This window comes from Lycium ferocissimum, chromosome 9 (assembly GCF_029784015.1).
Source record: "Lycium ferocissimum isolate CSIRO_LF1 chromosome 9, AGI_CSIRO_Lferr_CH_V1, whole genome shotgun sequence".
Classification (NCBI taxonomy): Eukaryota; Viridiplantae; Streptophyta; class Magnoliopsida; order Solanales; family Solanaceae; genus Lycium; species Lycium ferocissimum.
The window spans coordinates 48,655,901-48,683,516 of NC_081350.1; the positions used below are offsets into that span (position 1 = coordinate 48,655,901).

At 34.1% G+C, this 27,616-nt stretch overlaps 2 protein-coding genes and 1 pseudogene across 2 annotated transcripts; all 3 read left to right on the forward strand.

Annotated features, from left to right (window-relative positions):
- Positions 1–1,391: 1,391 nt before the first annotated feature.
- On the forward strand, positions 1,392–3,789 carry LOC132031151 (prohibitin-1, mitochondrial-like). The gene is made up of 5 exons (XM_059421018.1): positions 1,392–1,615; positions 2,415–2,531; positions 2,757–2,927; positions 3,103–3,315; positions 3,423–3,789. The coding sequence occupies exons 1-5, from the start codon at positions 1,439–1,441 to the stop codon at positions 3,615–3,617; spliced, it is 873 nt and encodes a 290-aa protein (XP_059277001.1). The 5' UTR covers positions 1,392–1,438; the 3' UTR covers positions 3,618–3,789.
- A 956-nt stretch (positions 3,790–4,745) lies between these two features.
- LOC132029321 (protein DMP7-like) lies at positions 4,746–5,932 on the forward strand. Its single transcript, XM_059418623.1, has one exon. It carries the CDS (start codon positions 4,868–4,870, stop codon positions 5,537–5,539), a length of 672 nt encoding a protein of 223 aa, XP_059274606.1. The 5' UTR covers positions 4,746–4,867; the 3' UTR covers positions 5,540–5,932.
- A 7,197-nt stretch (positions 5,933–13,129) lies between these two features.
- Positions 13,130–14,290, forward strand: LOC132031153 (ethylene-responsive transcription factor 4-like; annotated as a pseudogene).
- The last annotated feature ends 13,326 nt before the right edge of the window (positions 14,291–27,616 follow it).

Here is a 27,616-nt window from a genome sequence, read left to right on the forward strand (position 1 = left end):
GTTCTTATTTTGATTATTATCCAACTTAATTAAGTTTATGTTTTTTGTATTTTTGCAGGATTCTGTGTTTCAAATGGTGCTTTCTTGATACTGTAAGATTTTCTTTTGTACTTCTGGTTGATGCATTTAAAATAAATAGAAACAAATTATTAGTAGCTATAATAACTGATCATCTTTATTAAGTACTGTTTTGTGTGAATCATCTGTATCCATTCTGCTATTTTTAGAGACATTTTTATGTTGTTTTCCTTTGACTTTAGAGATTTTCACTTGGCTTAATGGGTTGTGGTTTATTGTTCATACTTTGCCATTGAATTGTTTAATAAAATTCTAAGGTTATAACATTGCATTGAACTCAGTAATGATTCATATACTAATTTTTCTGTGAAGGTTATGCCTAGTCACGGGGTTCATCGTAATTTTTGCTCAAACCCTGTATATGTGTTAAAAAATTCACTAAGGTAATACGGATAATAGATTTAAATTCAGCAATTTAAATGGACTGTGGTAAAATTTCGAGCTCGAACCCATAAAGTTCAAATCTTGCTTCTGTCTTTGGTTGCTTTTAGTGGCTTTGTATAATACACTGCTTACACTCCTAGTTTTACTTTATCTGAAAGAAAAAAAAAAGATTTCTGAATTGAGATATTTGCTTCTGTTTGCTTTGCCGTTGACTCTGTTATATATTCTCTAGACAATTCAGTACTTTTATTTTATGAGTCTAAGAGTAAGCACTCTGGATTTTTGTTATATTTAGCATAATATATGATTTGTAATTGAATTGGTCAATGAAACGGTCATGTATTTTTCTATTGTTGTTTTTGGCAGGTAGTATATCCTTAGAGATTTCCTTGACCTAAATCTACAGATATAGAAGTATCGATGATTTCTGCTAACCAGTTTAGAGTCTTAGTGTCGATAATAAATATTTGAGTGTTTCATAAAAGTATTAAGAAATAGCGACAAACAGTTGACTGTGGAAGACTGAGATTAAGCCATATACACATTTTCTCAATTGTACAATCTTGTTAAACAGTAGTCATTGACTCATCGCTAGAATATACTGTTGTATTCGTCTTGCTTGTTATTCGAAATGGTTGGATCTGTTTAACAGCTTAAGCTTATTCTGTTAAAAGATAGGCGGATTAAGTGGCATAGAAGTGTTTTTGGCCATATATATAATGAGATTTAAAGGGTATACTTGCACTTTAAATTTTATTTGTCCAGCTTTGGAGTGAAGTTCTTCAATAAAAACTGTTAATTTTGTCAAGTCCTTCGTCTATGTCGAAATTGCCTGCTGTCTGATCAAAAGAAATGCATGTTTGCCTGCAAAAGCTCTTCAGGATGCTCATGGATCATTCCTTTTCCATATTAGCAGGACGTTATGACTTGATTATAATAATGACTATTATTGGCTTTACTTTCAGGGATTTGCAAGATGGATCTAAAGAATGTTAAGGTTCCTAAGATGCCTGGTGGTGGGCCTGCTTCTGCTTTGATCAAGTTTGGACTTGTTGCTGGTCTTGGTGTGTATGGAGTTACTAACAGTCTCTACAATGTTGAAGGAGGGAGTCGTGCCATTGTTTTCAATCGTATTCTTGGTGTTAAAGATAAGGTATGTCTTGTCCTTTCTCTATTGAATTAAGATGATGTTTGAATCCTTTTTTTCAGTACATAAATGAGATTGACTTGACGGCTAGCATCCGTCAACAGTCATTTCTGAAATTCTATCTTTGTTTAAGAAATCTAGCTAGGTCAGATTGATTTAAGTCCCTTCTACAGTTAAGGAAGTTCTTCAAGTAGCTTGCTTCTTAATATTTCCTTTCTGGATATGCTTGCAAGATTCTTCCCTTAGCATGGTTTAGCAGGCCGGATATGTATGTTTCTATCGTTTTTGTAAAAATAGAAATCAGTATGTGCTGTTCATATTTCTTCAGCACCGTGATGTCAAAGCACATTAAAGTAATCAATCAATTAATTGCACCTTAATCCCAGATTAGTTGGGTCAACTAGTGAATTCGCTATATGTCTTTTTTGGTCTCTTCAGCCCCATTCATTCCAATATTTAGTAATTTGTCTTTTAAGACAACATCTGGAGTTTCTAAAACTAGAGGTTTTCTAGATGTCATACATATGCTTTTTGCCGACACTGCCTACTCTGATATACAAACCTCTAACCACGTATGCTCTCATGGTATTGTTGCCTTGTTGAAGAGGAGGTTGAGCTAGGTTGATGTCACATAAAAGTAGGTAAATTATATTCAATCCTCAAGGAGTTCGAAGATATTGTTATCTTATCTTCAATATGGTTTTCTGATGATGTTGTACAGCCTAGTGTATGGACCTTTAGACCTGTTTTTCGTTTACTTTCGACTTGCCTTACGTTTTGTTGATACTTAATATTTGATGTATAGGTTTATCCAGAAGGGACACATTTCATGATTCCTTGGTTTGAAAGGCCTGTGATATATGACGTCCGTGCACGTCCACATCTAGTGGAAAGTACTTCGGGAAGTCGTGACCTTCAGATGGTAAGTTTTTCCTCAAAACTTGCATTGCTTCGTAAAATAAATAAGGAAAAAAAAAACCCAAAGATGGGGGATTAGGGGGAAAAGGTAACATGTGGTAAAGAATATGCAAATGAAGGATAAATTTTGTACATCTGATGCTTTCGTTAATCCTTGGAGCAGATAGGCTTTTTTGCTAGAAGCATTACAGGTTTTATGGAGTGATCCTGTTCCTTGATTATTTTTCAGGTGAAAATTGGACTTCGAGTTCTCACGCGTCCAGTAACAGACCAACTACCCACTATTTACCGAACTCTTGGTGAAAATTATAATGAACGGGTCCTGCCTTCAATTATTCATGAAACATTGAAAGCTGTGATTGCACAGTACAACGCTAGCCAGCTCATCACCCAGAGAGAGGTACGTGCAAAGAGGACATATTTACCTACTTCATGTGTTGATGTCCTGATATTGGATGTATGCTACTTCCCTCTCTGAAGTAGGGATGCAAATTTTTATTTGGCTGCCATACAAACTCATTGGAATTATAAAGGTTCTTCACCATCTTATCTTTGCTTGTGTGTAACTCATGCAGAATGTTAGTAGAGAAATACGGAAGATCCTAACTGAAAGGGCAGCCAACTTCAATATTGCTTTAGATGATGTCTCCATAACAAGCCTGACTTTTGGGAAGGAGTTCACGGCTGCAATTGAAGGAAAGCAGGTGGCTGCTCAAGAAGCTGAGAGAGCAAAGTTTATTGTGGAAAAAGCTGAGCAAGATAAACGAAGCGCTGTTATTAGAGCTCAGGTCAAAATAGCTCCCAGTCTTATACTACTCTCATTAATCTAATCTTCAGTTACTTCTTCAACCTCATTTTATATGGAGCTTGAGTTCCTATTGTATTGTTCTTGCAGGGAGAGGCTAAGAGCGCACAGTTGATTGGTGAAGCTATTGCCAACAATCCAGCATTTATCACGCTCAGGAAAATCGAAGCAGCAAGGGATATTGCAAATACCATTTCGAATTCAGCCAACAAGGTGTACTTGAGTGCTGATGATTTGTTGCTCAATCTTCAGGACTTGAACCTGGCTAACACTGGAAGAAAGTGAATAGGATGCTATCATTAGCTAAACTGTTTGGAATTTCACCACTTCATTATCTTCCTCAGCCTGTTAAATAGTTGGGGGCCATTCTTGGATATAGGGAATCGTTTGCAGCTGTAATCCTCTCGGATGATGTTAAATTGGCAATTGGAATAAAATTATGATCCCACTTTTTATCTGTCTTCTTTCAACTGCAAATGTTCCTTGCAGGCCATATGTTCTTTTAAATGTCTTGCTCCTATGAGAATAAATGTAAAAACTGAAGAAAACGAGAGAAACGTAACATTCTTGTTCCTCCCTAATTATCGTCTCGCTGAAGTGGAGCATGTTAGCAACTCATGCTGTGCTTTCTTTTAGCGGAGTATTCTTGTTATAAGTGTCATCTTTTTTATTCTGGTCACTAATAAAGTAAGTATAAAATCCCAAGAAAATAAAAACTTCCTTACAAAATATTGGATTAGCAATTGAAACGCTACAATGTAAGTAGTACTTCTCTTTGCTTCCTATTGTCACTGTTTTTAACTAGTAAGGGGTCGTTTGGTGCGAAGGATAAACAAAAATCATCTCAGGATAAAATTTTAGTGCCTCTATATCCCATGTTTGGTTGGAATAAAAATCTGGAATAACTAATCTCGGGATAAGTTATCCCGGGATTGTAGCCTTATTTTATCCCACCTTGAGGGTGGAATAACTAATCCCGGGATAAGTTGTTTCCAACCAAACGAGCCCTAAGAGTTTTAGCTAGCTCGTTTTCAAGAGAATCATGGGGTGAACAAATGAATTAGAACTTATGCTATGAGAATGATCATTTTGTTTACTGAATGGGACAGGTTTTACCCCAGAGTGGTTAGAAAGGTCTGGCCAGCTCTTTGTTTAAAGTAATTTTCAATAGTATTTATTAAAGTATCCTAAACTCAGTTGAAACAACTAGGTTACGTTATCAACCATACTTTAAAACTAATTTAATAAACCCCAAATTTTAACCCTGGCGTCAACTTTCTAAATAAGGGAATTGAACTTTTACGTAAAATAAAGGCGTGAATTAATTCTGGCCTTTAAACCTTTTACTAAAAACCCATATATCCCTTTAATAACGAATGAACCAGAACCCTATATCTTGAATCCCTGTTTTTAGAGAGTGCTTAGCATATTACCACGTTAAATTACGTTATATAATCCTCTAAATTCCCTATAGCCTTCATGCATTGAACTAAAACTTTGTTAACAAAATTTACAAGATTCAACACATTGTTGATATGGAGACCAACAAGAATTCGGACGCGGTGGCGATTAATGCAGAGAAATTAGGAACACAAAGTGTGGTTGCAAGTGAAAATGAATTGGAAATACCCTTGTTAGAAGATGTACTAATGGCTGAAAAACCACAGAAAACACCAGCACAAAAGGTTATAAGAAAAACATTCAAGAAAACAGCCCTTTTATCAAATCTTCTGCCTTCAGGTTCAGTTCTTGCATTCCAAATATTGTCACCAGTTATAACACATGAAGGCCAATGTCATTCATCAATTAGCCATTCCATGACATTAGGCCTTTTAGGCTTTTGCGCGATTTCTTGTTTTATCCTCTGTTTTACGGACAGTTTTCGAGATGAAAGAGGCAAAGTCCGTTATGGATTGGCTACATTCAGTGGCCTTTTGATTATTGATGGATCACGCCCTCCTGAGGATGCAGAAAAATACAAGCTGAAATTTTTGGATTTCTTTCATGCCCTTTTGTCAATACTTGTTTTTGGTGCTGTCGCGACGTTTGATCAAAATGTGATCAAATGCTTGTATCCTTCTCCATCACCAGATGCTCAGGAGATCCTCGCGATATTGCCAATGGCTGTGGGAGTGATCTGCACATTGATGTTCGTTGCGTTTCCTACCACTCGCCATGGAATTGGCTTCCCTCTTTCACGCCATTAGATTCATATTTCTTTTTTCGTACGCAATTGTCTAACATAAAAATCATTTTCCCATTCTTCCTACTCCCAGACAAACATATGCTAGGTTGAAGCTGGATTCAGAAAAGAATCAAAGATCAGCAGCGCTGCATATATGATATTTTCAGGACAAGAAATATTGGACTAGACTGCTCTTTATGTAGATGTAGTCTAAGATAGTGTGATATTCAACCGTCGCACGTTCCCCTTTGGCTAAACCACTGGAATAAGATCTAAAATAAGCCTCAGATGCAGGCTAGCTATTGGATGACTCGTGTACTTAATTCTTCTTGACAATGTACGGGGTCACATTGACCGAGGGTGGTCAATTGTATCCTCTTTATCGGAAGGTTACATTATAGTTTTTTTTTTTTTTTTATTTAAATGTATATGTATTAATTGTTGAATCTCATTGACACGAGGCTGGCTTCCTTTGCTTTACTTATTTCAATACCTTGGGGCAGATATTCTACTCATATTAATTTGTTCATCCATTCTCTCAAAATTGCAACCTTCTATTGAGGAAGTTCCTGATCCACTCTGTCCATATTCAGAAATCGTGATATGTGTGAAAATGTCAACTCTACAACATTGGAAGCCAGGAAAAAAGCGTATCTCCGTCTGATCTTAAGTTTGAGCAAACGGAAGCAACCACTAATGTTTGCATTAGGTAGGCTGTCTATGTCACGCCTCTTAGATGCAGCCCTTCCCCAGACCCTGCTAACGCGGGCTGCCCTAGTCTTTAGGTGTGTTTAGTGATACTCATGGTTTGATTGAGTCGATTTTTTCTTATTAAGTTGGTTTTCCAAATTGTTGAACCAAACCGACCAATTAATTTTTTTTTTTTTTTTTTTGTTTTTTTTTTTTTTTTTTCACCTATGTGCTTGTAATGAAACTTTGCCAAAGCATATACAAACAACTAATGTGACAAGTAAATACTAAATAGGATTGAAGGAAGTAATAAATAACCTCTTCAAGGAATATAAGATTTTTTATGAGACTGATTTTGGATCCGCATCTCAGTACGATTACGAAATTCTTTTGACGTAAAAATCTCAAAATATAAAAGTTTTTACTGTGCGCAAATTTAATTTCCTGAAAACAAAATCATAAACACGTAAATTCAAAGCTAGACCAACTATATTTCAAGAGCACTGATTTGTTAACAGTCTCTTTTGTGACAAATACTAATAGTAGTATTTTCTTCATTTTAATTTATGTGACACTCTTTCTTTTCTAATCAATTTGAAAAAGAGCGACACCTTTCTATATTTAAGACATAACAATTTAATTTTAAATTTTTCATTTTATCCTTAATAAAATAATAGATAAAAATAATATATGCAATTTATTTTGAACCAGGTCTTTTTTCATTCTTAAACTCATACTGAATTACTATAAATGTTCACATAAATTGACATGGAGGGAATAGTAAATAAAAGGAATAAGAAAATAAATCGTTTGATAGGAGGGATGGGATGGGATTATTAGTCCCATGAGATTAGAATTATCTCCTATTTGATTGATGGGATAAGTTTTTTAGTACCACATCCAATTCCATCTATATGAGCCCAAGACTTTTGTAACCCAAAAATAAATTTATGAAACTAAAATAACCCATTAAAAATAAAAAAATAAAAAATCAAAATAGGCTTCACGCACAGAATACTTGCATAAAAGGACCAAAGTGTACATTTAGACTTAAGTTATTTTACGCACAAGCTATGCGTAAAAGCACTGAAATCCAGCCTTTGTTCTTTAAAAATCACTCAAAATTAAGTTTTTTTTCCGTACTTTGACCGAAGATTAGTCACGTTTCTAAACTCCAAAATATAAATTTTTGATATAGAACTTAATATCTTTTTTGGCGTATAATAATATCGACTCATTACATCAGGTATACATATATGTTTGAATCGTCGTTTTAGGAGTTGTAAAGTGTCTCAAAGTAAGTTTGAAAACTTGTTATCTTTAAGTTTTTTTTTACACTTTGACCGAAGATATATAAATATTTTATATAGAACTTAATATTTTCTTTAGCGTACAATAATGTCGGCTCATTACATCAGGTATACATATATGTTTAGATCATCGTTTTAGGGGTTGTAAAGTGCTCCGAAGTAAGTTTGGAAACTTATTATCTTTGGTTTTTTTTTTTCGTACTTTAACCGAAGATTAGTCACATTTCAAAACGTCGTAATATAAATATTTTATATAGAACTTGATATTTTTTTTAGCGTACAATAATATCGGCTCATTACATCAGGTATACATAAATGTTTGGATCGTCGTTTTAGGGGTTGTAAAGTGCTCCGAAGTAAGTTTGGAAACTTGTTATCTTTAAGTTTTTTTTTTCATATTTTATAGGGTTTTAATTAATTTAGGACGTCGCACGAGTTATTATTAATCGACAATAAATACTAAAATAACTAATTATCATTAAAAAAAAATAATACCCAAAAATATATATAATATTAACATAAAATGTATATTTTATATAAAAATATACAATCTCCTAAAGCCTAAGGCCAATCCCACCACCCTCATTATTCAGTTTATGATAAATCTGAATTAAATTATTTATATGTTATTTCTGGTTCAATACGAAAAAAAACCTAAAGATAATAAGTTTCCAAACTTACTTTGAAGCACTTTACAACCCCTAAAACGACGATCCAAACATATATGTATACCTGATGTAATGAGCCGACATTATTGTACGCTAAAAAAAATATTAAGTTCTATATAAAATATTTATTTATCTTCTCAAAAGTTTAAAAAAATTTAAAGATAACAAGTTTCCAAAGATAACAAGTTTCAAACTTTACAAGACTTTACAACCCCTAAAACGACGATCCAAACATATATGTATACCGATGTAATGAGCCGACATTATCAGACGCTAAAAAAGATATTAAGTTCTATATAAAATATTTATATTCGTGATTAATCTTTGATCAAAGTACCGAAAAAAACTTATTTTTGAGTGATTTTCAAATAACAAAGGCTGGATTTCAGTGCTTTTACGCACACAATCTATGCATAAAAGAACTTAAGTGCAAATGTACACTTTGGTCTTTTTATGCACATATTCTGTGCGTGAAACCTATTTTAGTTTTTTTTTTTTTTAATGAGTTATTTGATTCCAAAACTTTATTTTTGGGTTACAAAAGTCTTAGGCTCCTTCTATATGGGATAAAAAGCAGGATATGTTATCCCATGTAAAGGATGGGATAAGTTATCTCATTTTATTCCGTCTAATTCCATCTATATGTGATGACTTATCCCTCTTACCGAACGACTCCCAAAAGTCGTGTATTTTAAAACGCGGCGTTTCTAAGAAGACGCGTGGCCCCATCTCTGATGAAGATAGTGGACTGCGACCTTACATTAATTGTCACTTTCAGAGTCGAAACATATGGGAGCTGAAGACGGCTAACTGAATTATTGGCGCAGCAGTCACAGTGAGTATAAAATACAAGTCACTACTAAAGTAGGAGTACTGGTTATTAATAGTATAATAATAATAAGTATACTCACAATACCTATAGACGAATGTAACACAGTGGGCTTGTTTGGATGGGAACAAATTATCCCGAAATTAATCAATTTTGGAATTGTTATCCCACCCTTAATGTGGAAATAAAAATAACAATATAATTACAGGATAACTAATTTCTAAATTAGTTATTCAAAATTTTATTCCAGTCAAACGTGAAATAAACTGATTCCAAATTTAATCACAATATTAATTATCGCGTATTTCTTGTACCAAACGAGACTTTAGTCATCAGTCGGCAGCTAAGAAGTTCCAATTTGCTGGTGGCATTTACTAGAAATTTTTATAGTAATATAATTTCAATTTTTGTTGCGAAACTTGAAGAAGCTTCCTCTTTAGATGTAGTTGTAAACAATTTCGACTAGAAATAATTAGTCCCTCCATTTCATTTTACTCTTTGTTTTTTTTTTTTTTTTGAAAATTCTAGGGAAACCCGCAGTTTGCTATTATTTGGATGAGCACTGAGTAACTTGTTCAATGTGCAATATTACCTTGATGATGTATGATTGAACATAAATATTCAAGAAAGTAAAAGTTTTGAAATTTATACTTTTAAATATAGGATGACATTTCTTAAAAATAAATACAGATCAAAGTTAAATTATCTTTAAGTATATAAAAATATTATTTTTTTACAGAAATGCACCAGATAAAATAAAACAGGTAGTAATGTTTTTCATAAACTTCTTTGTCAATTTTTTGAAGTGAACGCCAAAAGAACAGCCGCGACTATGCTCCAGTTTTATGCAATTTGGGCTTATATCAGACTCATCTTTTTGAATTGGTCATCAATATCAATTGTTTTTAATAACATAATTTTTTAATCATAAATATGGATCAATCAACAAGTACATGGTCGATGATTTCACTGGGTATGCGGATAGGGTGTACGCAAACTTTATCCCTATCTCGTGAAGACAGAGAGTCTGTTTCGAAAAACCTTCAATTAAAATAAAGCATTTCAAAGTAATTCAAAAAGTAACTGGGAAAATGAAGGAGACATAATAATTAATAAGGAAAGCAGTACATAACATTCAGAAAAAAGAACATTAATGACAACGAAATAATCCGATAACTGAAGCATAAGAAGCAGAGATAGTCACAGAAATCGGAGAAATCAAAAAATAAGCAATTACGAGAATAGTGATAATATTACTAGTAAGAAAGCCAGATATGGTGCTCCAAGCAACCATCAAGTCTATCTTGCAAAAAAGTGAAACAAATTCAACTACTTACTAATTTTTTACTCTAATTCGATACATTCATATCCTCATACTTAAGGACACTTGTCTGGTCACCTTCTCACATACTTTTTCAGCTTACTTTTATCTCTCATAAGATCAATCATCTCCAACCTCTCGTAAAATGTAAGACGGAAGCTTAGTAGGTACACCCTCCGTAGATTTTTACTTGTTCATTTGAATTTTGTACACCACTTAAGAAATAGTAATAAATAAAGTGTATGATTTGTCATGATATTCATATTAATTGGTGTATATTTTTAATGGATTAAAAAATAATTTGAAATGAATAATTAATACTATAGTTAACAGAAGAAAAAAAATTAACATCTCTTGATATGCTAAAAGTAAAAAAATAAAAATAAAAATATATTTTTAAATTACTAGTAAAAATATAAGTTTTTAAATTCTGCATTCACACAATGCTTAGTAGGTAAGTTTTACCGAGTCAAATATTTAGAAAATGAAGAATCTGGGTATTGTGTCGATGTGTTGTAAAATAAAAAGAGTGGATGACAAGTGTCATAGGATAAGAGTGTTCTAGAATTAAGACAGGGAACCCCAAATTCCTGAAAACAGCGGCCGTCTTATAATCCAAAGCCGGCAGTGGGCTGTCAATCAAACAAAGCGCCTTTGTCTTTAGAAATGCCCGCCTGCCCACGTAATCCTACACACATCATTACTCTCGCCGGTCCCATCCTCATCTCCAATCAAACTCCACGTCGACCGCAATTTTTTACCCCCACTCGCGGATTTCACTCTAAAAAGAAGTAAAAAGTTAATTATGACTAATATTCTTTCTGTTTTAATTATGTGAACCTATTATTATTTAAAAAATTTACGAAATAATTTATAATTTAAATAAATATAATTTTTAAATATAAAAATTTATATCAAAATTTACGATCAAATTATTAAATTTAACTTTCGTAATCTGAAAAGATTCATAAAAATTAAAACAGAGGGAGTAGATAAATTACTCCCCTTGCTTGTTCAGTTTGAACCTCCGTACTTGTTTTATTTTTGCTACTCCCTCTGTTTTAATTTATATGAACTCATTTGATCGGGTATAACATTTAACAAAGAGTGAAGACTTTTGAAACTGGTGGTTCAAAATAAGTCTTGAATATTTGTGTGCCTGTAAATCATTTCATAAAGTGAATTTATTTTTCAAATTAGGAAAGAGATCATTCATTTTGACACGGATTAAAAAGGAAATAGGTTCACATAAATTAAAACAGAGAGAGTATTAATTATTGAGTTGTAGTGACTACTCAACTTTTAAAATATATTTGATTGCTTTCGATTATTAGATAATTTAATAATAATTAGATATGATATAATAAAATTGATATTCTATTTATGACTCCTTAAAGAGGTCAATAAAAAATAAGTAAAAATGAATGGAGGGAGGGAGTATATATGATATTTAGTGATTCATTTTGTTCAAAAAAGTTTGCCATATGATATTATTCGTTTCATTTTAGTTGAAAAAATGAACAATTCTTTTCAACTATATTCTTAGTATTGAAGAAGTATGCATAATATTTAAGAGAAAAAATTAATCGATCTTTATTAACTTAAGTAACTTGTAAACTTTACATTGTATTTTTTTTTTTTTAATGAGCGTGAAAAAAAACTAAAGGAACAATTAAAATGGGACGAGCAGAGTATTATTTTTAACGGTTTGTCCAAACAATTAATGAATCTAGAGCAAAATGGTAAAAGATCTAAATTCAAATAGCTATGAAAACTATGAATATTTAAATATTTTTATTTGTCAAATATTTGTAAAAATACGCAAATTTTATTGGGAAATTATAAGTATCAGAAAATTAACATGGGTGCAAACATATAAGCTAACGATTAAATATTTGAGCAACATCATTCTACTTTTTTTAATTACAATATATTACTATCAAATTCTAAATTACCAATCAATTCTCTGATTTGGTTGAAAAAACAAGTATGAAAAAGAGAATTTTGAAGTTGATATTCTGCTGGAAATTTCATTTAGAAAATATTAATTTTTGCGAGTAAAATTAGTTCACTGTTTTTGCAGTGCCCCTCAAAATAATGTTTCGATGTAACTTGAAATTCTTTATTTCAATCTAGATTTGTAATAATGCACAAAATTGTAAAGTAAGGGGTCGTTTGGTAGCTGGTTAGGAGTAAATTATTCATGTATTACTATGTTTGATAATATTTATGAGGTGAGTTATTAATGTATAAAATTAGTACAGTATTTGATTTGCAATTTAGAAATTCGCATAACTATTACATGTATAAGTTATAAGCAAGATCTATGTATTATTTTATGCAGGGCGAAAGGTGAAATAACTAATACTACATGAATAACTAAACTCTGCATCATTAATACCTGCATAAAATAATACATAAATTTCCTCATAACTAATTCATACTATATTACTAATACCTTCATAACTCTAACCATCTGCCAAACGACCAGTAATTGAGTTTGTAAATACGAGTATTTGGTTACGTTAAAGTAAACGCCTACTTTTTTCTTTTTTCCTACTTAGCAGACAAGTAATTACGTAAAAAATTCCACTATGTACATTGTTCCATTGTGTTTTAGATGACTTGATTACTTTAATTTACACCGTTAATTTGTAGAAAAAGTCTTTACCCTCTCTACTTTCACCTCTATCCTCCATTATATAAACAAACTCAATGCACACCATAAATGGAACAACCCACCGCTCATAGCTACTCAAGCTTTTCTTACAAATCCAGTCACCAAAAAAATAAAAAATAATAAGGCTATGAAAGAAAAAGCTAACGGCCGTTTGAATGTGAAGACAAATGGAGTGAAAAATAAAGAAGTTCATTACAGAGGAGTAAGGAAGAGGCCATGGGGTCGTTATGCTGCTGAAATCCGTGACCCCGGCAAGAAGAGTCGTGTTTGGTTAGGCACTTTCGACACTGCTGAGGACGCTGCAAAAGCTTACGATGCTGCCGCTATAGAGTTCCGTGGACCCAAAGCAAAGATAAACTTCCCTCTACCATCAGAAAATCAAAGTTCCCCTGATAGTGGCAGTCCTACAGAGTCTTCTAGTGGAGAAACTGGTGTTCACGCGCCGCTTCAGCTTGATCTCACGCGCCCGTTGGCACTGGTGTTGATGGAGGTAACAATGGTGGTGGCTCTACTGAAGTTGGGTTTGCAAAAAATGGGTTTCCGGTTTTCCTTAGTAGCAGTGCTTCAGAGTCTTCTAGTGTGGAAACTGTTGTTCACGCGCCTCACGCGCTATCTGAGCTTGATCTCACGCGCCGCCTTGGGGCTGTCGAAAAAGTGGGTAGCAATGGTGGTCGTTCAGCTGAAGATAGGTTAGTAAGAAACGGGTTTCCGATTTTCCATCATCAACTAGCTATGATGTCAGTTCCACCTAGTAATAACAGCAGTTGTACTGACTCATCTAGTGGAGAAACTGGTGTTCACGCGCCACTTGAGCTTGGTCTCACGCGCCACGTTGGGGCTGTCAGTGAAGGTGGCGACTATGTTAGAAATGGGTTCCCAGTTTTTCATCAGCAACCATCTATGGCGGTTCTGCCAAATGGACAACCAGTCTTGTTGTTTGATGGTAATTTTGTGCGAACAGGATTAGTGAACCGGCCACAACCATACCGGTTTGAACCGGTGGTGGCTCAGTTTAACGGCGTAACGGATAGAGTACTTCATAGTGAATCTGATTCATCGTCTATAGCTAGAAGAGAACTAAATCTTGATCTTAACCTTGCTCCACCTATGGAAGCTTGATGTTGACTAATTAGAGAGTGATTAATGGCTAATTTTTGTATATACTTTCAAAGACTCTTCTTTTTTTTGTTTTTTGCAGCCTTGTGATTGATGTTTCCACCTTTTGTAGTTCATCTTTTAGATCCGTTGATTAATGAAAGTTTCGGATTTTACTTCTTTCAAAGAAATTGATGTTTTCCTTTCCGCTTGTGTTCTTTTCTTAGATGTTCAAGAACTATTTTTCACTTTGCTCGAGTTGCTTATAGTATGATTGGTCAAGTTTCTAAAAACAGTTTATTTTAAAAAATATTTTTTTTAAATTTTTTTTAAAAAAAATATTTTTAACTAAAAATAATTTATGTTTGATCAATTAATTTGAAAAATACTTTTGAGCAGTAATTAGTATTTGGTTAAGCTTTTAAAAAGTGTTTCTATGTGTATTTTTCTCAAAAGTATTTTTCAAAAAAGTATTTTTAGGCAAAAGTTATTTTTTTTAGTTTTTAAAAAATCATTTCTGCTATTTCTCAAAAGTACTTATTTTCTCCTAAAAATTTAATCAAATATTTCACTTTTTTTAAAATAAATACTTTTAGAGAAAAAATAAGCGTGGTCAAACAGGCTATTAGTCTCTTTTATCTTTTGAGTTTGAGGACTTGTTTTGACAATTTGATGTTTTTATTAGTCACCTAAGGGGTCGTTCGGTAGATAGTCGAAATTATTCGGGAATTATAATTCTGGGATTAATTAATTCCATCTATTGGGATTATTTTATACCATCTAAAAGATGATATAAAATAATCACGATATAAGTGGGATAAGAAAGTATAAGTCGATATCTCAGCACTAATTTTTGTATCATGTTTGATACAAGGTATAAATTTATTCTGGGATAAATTTATACCTTCTACCAAATATAATATAAAAATTAGTGCTGGAATATCTCAACTTATACCTTCTACCAAACGACCCCTAACAGTGCAAATAGTTCAAATGTACGTCTTAATCATTGGGAACTAAGAGCGTATTATTCGTTATAGCAACCAACCAGCCAAGTCATCCGCCAAATCTTAACAAGTTTACCCTATAATATTGTTTGTTTCTGAAAATGTAGGTAAGAATAAGAAAAGGTATTTCCGTTGATTAGGATGGGGTAAAGTGGATTACATCTAAGTTTATTTCTTGGGTTCAGCAATTTCTAGGCGACAAGCCGAAAATTGACCTTCTGGGCTCTGTCAAAGTCGGATGATGTTTGTTGAGCGGCTGTTATTCTAAATTTGTTTGGTACAACCTACTACTACTAATTTTTTCTGGGAAAATACGTGAGAAACCATTAAAATAGATTATTGCATCTAGTCTAGGCTTTATTTAACAAAAGAAGGAACTACCAAATGAAGTTTAAATGGAAGAGTCTGAATAGTTAGAGGAGAGCATTGTAAATTACTGCAGTCTCACGTTGTAGCTCGCAGAAATCAAGTCACTGGTGATTATTTTGAGGCAAGAAAACAGTGATGTGGTCCTAAATCATTACGAATCCGTGTTGACGGGGAACCTGTCGTGTCTAAAGTAGATGGCACGTGTATTATTTCACCGTCCACCAATGTTATATTGAGTCCTGAACTAAAATGACCCGTTAAAAATTAAAATGAACAAAAATATCTCAAAAAAAAATTTGGTACAAAAGCACTTTTAGCTCAGTATTTTACTGCGCTAAAGTCTTAAATCGTACGGCTCGTTAATACTTTAAATATGATAAAATAATGCGGTAAATCAAATTCTCTCTTCCTTATAGCGCAGTAAAATACTACGCTATAGGAGTTCATCATAAAATCCCTTCGGCTCCATCACTGGTTCCTCCAGTTGCCTTAAAAAATTTAAAAAAATCGCCATTGGAGGCTATTTAAGGTGGTCCCCACATGAAAAAAACATCGTGTTCTATTAATTTTCATCGGGAAACTTTAGATTCTTGGTATATTCAAGTCAAGGAGCAAGATTCTAAGCTCGATTTGTGGGAAAAAGTGACGTACAATTCGATTAACACAACTCTACAAAAATCTTCGATTAAGGTTTTCTACTATGAACTTTTGTTATTAATTTGTTATATACATTATATTGTAAGCATGTTTAACATTTAATCGTCGTTAATTTCAAAAAAAAAAAAGTCAAATTTCATTTTTTTTTTGGTTTGATCAAGCAAATGCTGGTTTTTGCCAATCGTTTTTTTTTTTTTTTTTTTTTTTAATTTGGTAAATTCATTAATTGTTAAATGTGTATGAATTGTTAATTTATTAAATGTTTATGAATTGTTAAGTTGTTATATGTTTATGAGTTGTTATATGTTTATGAGTTGTTAATTTGTTAATTGTTTATGAATTGTTAATTGTTAATGAATTATTATTTTGTTAATTGATTATTTGTTAAATATTGATTATGAATTAATTAGTTGTTAAATATTGGTTATGAATTGAAAGAAGTTGATTGTTAATGAATTATTATTTTGTTAACACTTTGTTTGGATGATTGTTATGTATTGTTTCATAATGTATCGTATTGTGTTGTACTGTATAGGACAAAATCATTCGTTACATAAAATAGGACCTTTAGTCGTTACATAACGATGAATTTAGCGATACGATACAATAAAACTAAAGTGACAATCAAAGCAAACATTACATTTAAACTAACAACACAATATAATACAATAGCTAACAACCATCCAAACAAGTTGTAAATGATTATGAATTGTTAAATCTATATTATTTTAAAAGCATGAATATATATGTTAAATAAAAAAGATTATCTAAAAAGGAATAGTTAAAGTTCCTCTTTTAAATAAAAAAAATTTATCTAAAAAAGAATAGTTAAAGTTCTTCTTTTCATAAATACATAGGTTGACGATAAAAATGTAAAGTTTGTAGGAAAATATGTGGTCGACGAATATACTCTTTTAGTCTAATTTTATCATATTTGAGTTGGCTACCTGGTCAACTAAAAATATATCACATATTGAAAATACTGTTCTAAACAAATATTACTGCTGAATTTCAATTTCCAAACTAATTAACTTAAAAGTCTTTGCCATCACATAATTCAAAATCACGTGTCCATACTGTCACGCCCTGAACCATGGCATGGGCGTAACACGGCACTCGGTGCCTGACTGCATGTGACCGAGCGAACCACATGGCTTGCTGAATCATCATGAGGCATACATGAGCGGAATTATAAAGTGAAGTGCATGATGAGCTTTTGTAAAACATAATACGTCATAATATTAAACACAAGTACTTGGTTAAGTCATGAATGTGGACAATATCATAAATGAGCCAAACCGGCTAACCAACTCGAAGTCTAGCATGACACATGCTTGTCTATGAAACCTCTAATATGAGTCCGAAACACGTAACATGCTTTGTCGGGACAAGGCCCCCACATACCTTTAGATGCAAAACTAAATAAAGAAAGACAATGCCTAAACCCCGAAGGAGATGGGGCTCGCAATAAGCCGGTACGTGCAAATCCTGCGAGCGAGGCATCGTCCTCAGTAAATCCGTACTGCGCATTGTGAAATGCGGCCCCGACGAATAAAAGGGGACGTCGGACATCGAATGTCTTTTTATATATAAAGCAATCGGAATGAAATAACATGGGACATGAAAATAACATAACGAGAGACCGAGTGAAACATGATCATGAACATGAGTACATATACATATATAACATGTGTAAAGTATCGTGAGTAGGAGAGCAGTAAATATAACCGAAAAGATGGTCCGGCACTTGCGTCTATCAATGAGTAACACTCATACATTACCAGGGACATGAGATTTAATAATATTATGAAAGGATCCGGTCATTATGAGAGATCGTCCTAAGCATGGGTGGAGCGATCCTCATCCTACGGTGGCTACGTAGTTTCAGGCTGTTTGAAGCCTTCTCGGTAATTAAAGCAACTCCCAAAAACATGAACATGTAAAAATAAGTGGCACTTGCTGCCCATGGTTTCATAAATCATAACTTGCTTGTACATAGATATCATGAATTATAACTTGCTTGCATGAACTTGTAAAACATAGTATTTTCTTGAAAATAGCATAATATATCTTAAACTAGCATGCATGAACCCATGGAATGAGATATATGGGGTTTTCATAGATTACGGACAGATTCTTAATAATCATAAGGAAATATTAAGAACTCAATGATGGAATTATAACAATTCATACATAATATAATCATGGACATGGACCTAGGGTTATCATGGTATAGAAACCCTAGTTTTCGTAAAGAATCATAATCTATGGATTATGAGGCGTGGGGAAGAACAATGATGTTCTCACACGTAGATAGTAACTCTACATACCTAGTAATGCTCCAAACTTGAATCAAAGACTTTAACTTTGAAGAAGATTTCCAAAATCTTGAATTCTTGAACCTTGAGATGAGTTTTCTTGAAAACCCCAGGTTAGGAATGATGATTTCTTGTTAGATTACAAGGATATATATTAGAATTGACTTGGAATGATTAGAGTAGGTTTACCTTGGTGTTCTTGATGATGGTAGAGAATAGAAGGTCGTTCTAGGGCTTGGGGGTGTGAAGAATGAATTGAAAAAGCCTTAAAACGAAGTTTTATAATTACTGTCGGACCCATTTTACGCCCTATTTTACGTCCCGTAAAAGTTTTACGGACCGTATGTCTCACCGTAAATCAATTACAGTGATTTGGGCTTTCTGGACCAATTTTACGGTCTGAATATACGGCCCGTATAATTTTCACGGCCCGTATATTCTACCGTAAATCAGCAGAGCACTATTTTAGTAAAACAGTCATACCTTTTTGTACAGATGTCTGTTTGACCTCCATAATATACCGTTGGAAAGGTATTTCAAAGATATACAACTTTCAAGAAGGAAATTTTCCCAAATTCCTTACATATTTTTCGGTATACTCATTTTAATTGAGACGTGGTGCAAACTCACTTGAAAACATGCTCCGTAGGGTGGCTTCCGACTTTCCTTTGCTCAAGGACTCTTCTCATGTCTTGATTGGGTTTCAAACACCATTTGTACACTACTCAAATTGGGTTCATTATACCCTCGTCTTATGAGTCAAATCTTAGCCCGAATGCACGAGGTGTTACACTTACTATCACATATTAAATTTACTGCACATTTAATATGACGAAAGTTATGTTGAAAATAATTATTTTCTTCCAATATTTAGTTGGAGAGTGAAAATAATTTTTGGAAAAGACTATCTAAATAATTAATCTCCTATTATGTTAATTATGACATTGTTATTTTATTTATTTGTGAAATTGTTTATCCCATGTTAATTATTCACAATATATAATACAACATAATTCACATATTCCCTACAAATTATTAATTAGTTAATATAATTTCTCTTTCATTTCAAGAATAATGACTAATTTAATTTGTACAGACCGGACTTTTTCATGGATCCGAATGTTCCCCCTGGGCCTGATGATCACTCGGGGCCCGCTGTTCACCCTGGGCCAGATGATAGATCAGTATTGTCTTTGCAAGGCAATCATAGGTCAGAGTTATTATAGGCTGGTACTATAGGGATATCGATTAGGCTCCGTCCCCGTAGGCTGCAGAGAGCGTGGACTCTTTTATGTAAGCGCCCCCCACACTCTCACGTCTTAAGAGATATTGTTTCGAGGCGACATTCATCGTTGCGTGTCCGTTGGTCGGTACAGCATGATTGGGCGCTCATTACGGCCATGGTTAAGCAGTGGAGGCCGGAGACATATACTTTCCATCTTCGCACTGGTGAGGCCACTATAACACTTCAAGATGTGGAGGTCCTCTTTGGATTGCGGGTAGATAGCGAGCCATTATACACTTGGTACGAGCCTCCTCCGGGTAGTACATGGGTGACGGAGTTGACTAGGCTCACCCACTTCGTGCCTGATGCCGAGGGCCAGATGTCGGGACAGAGTCGGGTTCAGATTAGTGCACTCTGCACTTATTTGGAGGCAGAGCCTCCTGTTGAGGATGGCGCCTAGCAGGACGTTATTGATCGTCATGCCCGTTTGTACTTACTTATTATATTCGGGGGCATCTTGTTCCTGAACTCATCAGGTGCCTTTGTCAGTTTACGATATTTGATTTTCTTGGAGCATCTGGACCGCTTGGGAGTCTACAGCTGGGCTGTGCTGTTTTGGCGTATCTTTACAGATGCCTATGCCGAGCGTCTATTGGTGTTGTTAGTGATGTGTGTGGATGTTTTTCTCTTCTCCAGGTAATATTTTAAGTGTGCGTTCCTTTAATGTAAACAAACCTCTTGAAATGACGACTAAAAAAATCATATTTTCTAATATCGCTTACAGTTATGGGAGAGGATGCTGCCTTTTCAGCCGGTACCTAGGCATCACCTCGAGATTGACATGCCTTATACGAGGAGGTGGACATCGGGTTTGACCGGGATGTGGATACGCACCACAGTATTCTTACATTCCGAGACCAGCTTGATCACATGACGGATGATGCGGTAAAACTATTTAACTTTACAATATTAATTTAATTAAAAGTCTTTTCTACTTGGTGATCACTGATTTGTATTTATATGTTATGCAGCTATGTATATGTACGTCGTACGCTGCTGTATTAGATGGTTTGTTGGCCTTTTGCAGGGGATGTCAGGGGGTTTGGAGGTCGCGATGTCCATTGATACACCTGGACATCGTAGAGGACCACATTCCCAAGCGTGTCTTACGACAGTTCTGTCATGAGCTCCGACACTACCAACGGGACTATCGGGCTGCCGTTGATGATGATTTTCTGACTTTCATGGCTGTCCAGCTCCACCATTGGGAGAACAGGTTGGGCAATTTAGCGATGATCGGCCATTTGACTCCCATTGAGGAATACATGCCCGGGTATCATCAGATCACACGCCGATTGATCGGCAACCGCCTTGCGTCCCGCGCAGTGACGTAGGATACTCGCACTCGGGCGGCGTACTAGGCATTGGTAAGTTTATCGTATTTAGATTTATTTAATTACATTAATTGTTGCGTTTTAAAAAATAACTTTTTTTTTACTGTTGAACACATATGCAGCTGGCGGCCGTACAACGATTACGCATGTTGGGGTTAGAGCATATGCCTTATCCCAGGGTTGCGGGGCTTGCGTCGGAGATGGTACGAATATCCGAGGATGGTATCCGGCAGGCAGGAGAGATTAGGCGCGTGTGGGAGCCTGTTCCGAGCAGGGCCGAGCATCGCCCGCCGGGAGGAGAGACGGGTGCTCCCGAGAGGAGGGACCGGGTGCTCCCGAGAGAGAGGCCGTGCCGCGAGGGACGCGGTGCGCGTGCGAGACGCGGTCTTTGTTACTAGAGGACCTGGTGGTAGAGGACACCATCTGGTAGATGAAGCCGATCCCATTCCAGAGGAAGTTCCCGTTCTAGTCCATCCGCAGCCGTTCTAGGCCCATGGAAGCTCACCTGGGTACTCGCCGACGTTTACGCCGGCACTCTTACTTGCTAAGATCCCTAGGTCTTCATCACAGCCGAGTCAGAATGCATACATGGAGGAGCGTGATAGCGTCGATTGGGCGGCGTTTAGCGCTTCATTAGCTGATGAGCGGCCTGTGAGGAATTTAGAGGGAGCCAAAATTATTGACTTCGATGAGTTTTTGATCCCGGTTAGTATTTAAAATACTTATTTGTTCATTTAAATTACTTATTTTAAATATATATGTTACTCATTATTTAGTAATATTTTATATTTTAGGATTCGCGCGCCGGCGTCCGAGAGAGCCACCCACTCGAAAGCGTTTTCTCGGGCCCGCCGAGCAGTGAAGTCTTCCCACGCGACCGTCGAGCCACGTAAGCTTTTTATTAAAATTAGTTTTATTCAATATAAAGTCAATATTTAAAATACATATTTGATTATTTAAAATACTTATTCTAAATATGTATGTTACTTATTATTTCGTTTTTTTTTTTTTCATATTTTAGGATTCGACGCCAGTGGGTCCACAGGAGCGACCCATTCAGGAGTCTTCTCATCAGCCTGCCGAGGCAGATGTGTCTTCTCATGAGACTATCAAGGCACAAGTAAGATTTTTACTTAAAATCAATTTTATTCAATATAAGATAAATATTTATTTAATTTTTATAACCTTTATTTGGACTTCGAACAGCATCTCGTCCAGGAGATTACCTCATATTCTGCACCAGACCCAAGAGCCTACAGACCCATCTCAGGAGCCTAATCAAGCGCCCGTTGATACACATGTTTGATTATTCAACAAACGTTAATGTATTCAATATAAATAAGAAATGATACTAATTGTTATATACTTTTCAGGTTCATCCTTCGGCGCCTGCGGTAGCGACTCCCGACGAGGAAGAGGTCGAGTTTCCAGACCCAGGTCAGCATGAGGTTCTGCCTGTGCTAGCGGGACCAGATCCCAAGAAGAAGCACATTCTAGTCAAGGGCGCACGGGCTAAGAGAAGAAGAGATGATCATGACTTGGAGCGCCCGGTTATTAAGAGGAAAAAGGGCGATGTTGACGATGCCGAGGGCGGTGGGGATGGTATGAGCCTTAGGCCTAAGGATAGTCTCAGGCATACCACATGTAGGACCCATCCACGATAGTGTATACACATTAGTGTTGTACAGTTTATCGTAAATATTATATATTTTTTGTATATCTATTTATATTTATAAATATTATCTTAATCTTTATTATTGTTTATAGTTTCACATCCTAAATTGATAATTAAAAAAAACGTGACACATTCGAAATAAAGTTAAGCATTAATTTAAAAATAACATGAAACCCTAAAAGATAAATAACGTAAAGCTAATGACTACAAGTCTTCAACAAAAAAGGACTTCGAGCACCTTTCAACTACTAAAACGACAATCCAAACTTTTGCATATCCTTGATGTATTGAGCTTACCTTATTAATCGTACAAATATAAGTAGGGTTCTATATAAAATATTGAAGTTCCGGAGTCTCAAAGCATGATTAATATACAGCTAAATTACGTAAAAAAGTGTGAAAATATAATAAGAGGTTGTTTTGGGAAAATGGTGGAGTCCTACAGCGCAGTAAAAATACTGCGCTATAGGGGACAGAGAGTTTGGTTTAGCACAGTAAAATACTGCGCTAAAGGTACTGTTGTACCAAAAAAAAATTGAGGGATATTTTGGTTCACTTTGATTTTTAACACTATATCAATTACTCTCATGAGTTCATCCTATTCCTATGTTCATGTGTCTAATAAATGGTACTTTAATTATTTATTTAATTGTAAATAGAAAGAAAAAAGTATTCCTTATAAAGCATCAATTGGATATTCGTGGAAGGAAGCAGATGGCTCATGGCTAGCTGAGGTAAGAAGCTATTTCAAGTCCAATTTTATTTGTTTACTTTACTTAAATTAGATGTATTAAGTACTGATTATTTCTATTCATTTCTCAATGGGTGAAATGACTTATACTTCTTCAACCCAAAATAAATAAATTTTTGGGATGTGGCTGGGTAAGTAAGTTATTCAATTATATTAATTGAAGGGTCAGTGACAATACTATCCTGTTATTTTTTTAATTTCTTTTTAAGTCAGAACTAATCAGGAGAGTAACTCTGACAAAAATTAAGTAAGCACTTGTTTGGGCTTTATAAAATTTATTTATTTTGGACTAAAGGAAAGAGTTATAAACTGAAGAAGATGATAATATTATAATATTATAATATTTTATTTGTTATTCTTAAAGATATGTTAAGTCAAATCATGAACAAGTAAAATAGGAACAAAGGAGAAAATGAAATGGTGGAAAAAACAAGAGAAGCTAACAGGAGACAGTGTAGGCCCCACGTGTAGACTTGTGTGAGTCGGCTCGTCGCTGCCACCCATTATATTTCTTTCTTTAAGTCGGCGGAATTTTTGGAGTAGATTTGGTTTAGCTATCTTTTGATTTTTTATTCCTTTCTTAGACGCCATCCGGCAGCCATCAAGAGCATGGCAGTTTTCCCAATTAAAATTAAAAAATAATGATCAGAAATACACCTCAAATATTATTATTATTATTTTTAATTTTTTGATTGAACTATTAAGTGTGAGAGTTTTATACCTAAATTATCATCACTTAATTTACAAAATACATCTCAACTATCAGTTATTCACTTTTTCTGTCTAAATTATCACCTGGTTGAAAAACATATCACAACTATCAATTGTTCGCATTTAATGAGGTGTGTTTTGCAAACTAGTTGGTGATAGTTCAGGTAGGAAAAGTAAACAAGTAATAGTTAAGGTATGTTTTGTAAACTAATTGGTAATAATTTAAGGAGGAAACTCTCACATCTGATAGTTCAGGTATAAAACTAAAAAAAAAAAAATATGAGATGTGTTTTTAACCCTTAACCTTAAAATTAATTGTCTTAAAATAAAATCGTTGCATCTCATACGCGCTTGCCCTGGAAATGCCAGCATCGCACCCCTTTGCAGAAATCTTAGACATAAAAATTAAAAAACATATAACATGCAGATAGTGGTAATCAAGAATTCAGATACAGAGATTTTTTCAAAAAAAATATGTCAAAAAAATTCAACAACTTATATATGAATATTATTTTTACCCTATTTACATGTAAGAATTTTCAACGAATGGTTCAATTAACCTCCCTTGCACTCCTCTGTTTATGCTCATGCATGATTCATGAATAGAGGTATTTTTATTGGTCTTTAATGTAGCACAACCTATAAAAACAAATGTGAAAGTGGAAAGATTACGATATCTAAGTACCAGAGCTATGAAAGTAGATTATCTTTTTTGTTATTTTCACTTGAAGGAGGGAAAATAAAATCTCAAAAATGAAAAAGGTCAACAAAAAAACAGCATATCTCAGAGGGTTTTTATTGTGTGGGACAAAGGAAGCACGTGGGAGGGTGGTGCGTACGGCGCTAAATGGCACAGAATGCGTGTGGGGAATAATGATGACGTGTGAGGAGGAGAACAAGAGAGAAGCTAATAAAAAACGCCGCCTCCTTAGGTTTTATGCCTGAGTTGTCTTTTTCAACAAAAGGACTCCAACCAAACGTGGACTTATCACCGAATGCGGTTGGAAAATGGGACAATTGCGTGTTTACTCGCCACTTCCTACGTTAGGTGATATCTTGAGATTAACGCACCTCCTTGTCTCTTTCCTATATTAAGTAGGCGTTTTTTGGCATAACAATCAAATAATTTTTACTTTATTTGAAATTTTTACAGTTAGAGTTGAAGATGAAATTATGGTTGGTTATAGTTTTTGCAAAGAATATTTAGTTGTTTGGATGTATTAAAAGTGAAAAAGCGTAAAAATAAGGTTTTAAGGGGTCATTTGGTAGATAGTTAAAATTATCCCGAAATTATAATCCCGGGACTAATTTATCCCATTTATTGGGATTATTTTATACCATCTAAAAGATGGTATAAAATAATCCCAAAGATAAATAGAAAGTATAAATATAAGGTACCTTCTACCAAACGACCTCTAAGTGTTTTTAAATTCAAATACAACTTCAACTTTAAGTTGTATTTGAAATTTTCATGGCCAAATGTTAATTTTCAAATAAAGTGAAATAATTTTCTGAAAAAAAGTGAATAATTCTCATGGCCAAACGGGTCTTAAACTTCTCCTTTTTTCTCCCGTTGTTCGGTATTCGTATTGGAGCTTGACTATATTCGAATTTGTTCTGCATAGGGCCAATTTCTAAGAAAGCACTCATATCAAGGATTTTTCTATATCCATGACTCGAATTCGAGACTTCTGGTTAAGAGAGAAGTAACTCCATCAACTACAAGGGCAGATTAAGAGAGTGGGGAGGCAAAAATTAGATTGTATATATATGATAGATTTTTTATGTTTATGTACATATATTAACTTTTGAATACTCTAAATAAATGTAAAAGATTAGGTCAAGTGATCTAGGGTGTTCAAAATTATCTTTAGTGTATTAGGTTCGATTATCAGGAATAACATTATTTTTTATATTAGCTTTTAACGTTTTTTCGGATCTCTTTGAGTGAAAATTCTGTATACTCTACTGATCTACTATATCACATTCTTTGATGGTTACATTAAAACTTCAAAGCAAGCACTCCCTACGATCTCTATGACAATGCATCTCTTCTTCTTATAAGCTGTTTTGGCCAAATAAAAATACTTGAAGTGTTGGTTAAAACCTTTAGGGGTCGTTTGGTAGATAGTCGAAATTATTCCGGGATTATAATTCGTGGACTAATTTATCCCATCTATTGAGATTATTTTATACCATCTAAAAGATGGTATAAAATAATCCCGAATAAATATGGGATAAGAAGGTATAGTCGATATCCCGGACTAATTTTTGTATCATGTTTGGTACAAGATATAATTTTATCCCATAAATTTATACCTTCCACCAAACATGGTATAAAATTAATATCCTTTATACCTTCTACCAAACGACCCCTTAGGGTTCATTTGGTAGGTAGTCAAAATTATCCCTAAATTATAATTTCGGGACTAATTTATCCCATCTCTTGGGATTAAAATAATCCCAGGATAAGTGGGATAAGAAGGGATATCTCATCTTTTAAGTTGGGATGCATTTTATACTTTATTTGGTATAAGGTATAAATTTATCCCAAAATAAATTTATACTTTCTATTAAATATAATATAAAAAATTAGTGTTCGGATATCATAACTTATACCATGCACTTAGAGAGAAAGATTGCTTGTAAGCAGTACTTAGCATTATTTTCAAATTAAAATCGCCGCCTCCTTTGCCTTTTAGTTCGTGGTTCCAAATGAAACGTGGACTTATCACCGAATGTGGTTTGGAAATGGGACAATTGCGTGTTTACTCGCCACGTTGTACGTTAGGCGCTATCATAAGATTAGCACCACTTCCTTTTTATCTTCCTTCATAAAGTTCAAAGCAAGCACCTTATATTTTGATAATGGTGAGTTATAATTAGTGATGGCAAACTTAGCTTCATGAATTAGTCGAATTGATTACTAAAAGTGAAAAGCATCACATAAATAACAATATGGGAAGTACAATAACATTATATCCAATATAATCGCACAAACTAAAGTTTGAAAAGAATAGAGGATATGCAGGCATTCAACCTTTTAAAGGAGGCGAGGCAAAAACAAGACAAGTAACATTTTAAAAAAAAAAAGTTTTAAAAATTGAATTATGTTGGGAGATATAACTAACTTAAAAGAAGTTGATTTCATGAGTGAAAAAGAATTCACCAAAATGATTTGATCAAACTACTAATTTAAAAATCATCTGTATATTCAACATATAACCAAGTCAAAGTTTGACTATCAAATCTATACTGAAGTCACTGTATGCAAGTTAAAGTTTGACTATCAAATCTATGCACCCTTTGACTCATTTTTTGTGATATTTTTATTTAATTTGTCTATAAAAATGACATTTTTAGATATTAAAAATAATTTAATTTTAAATTTATTATTGT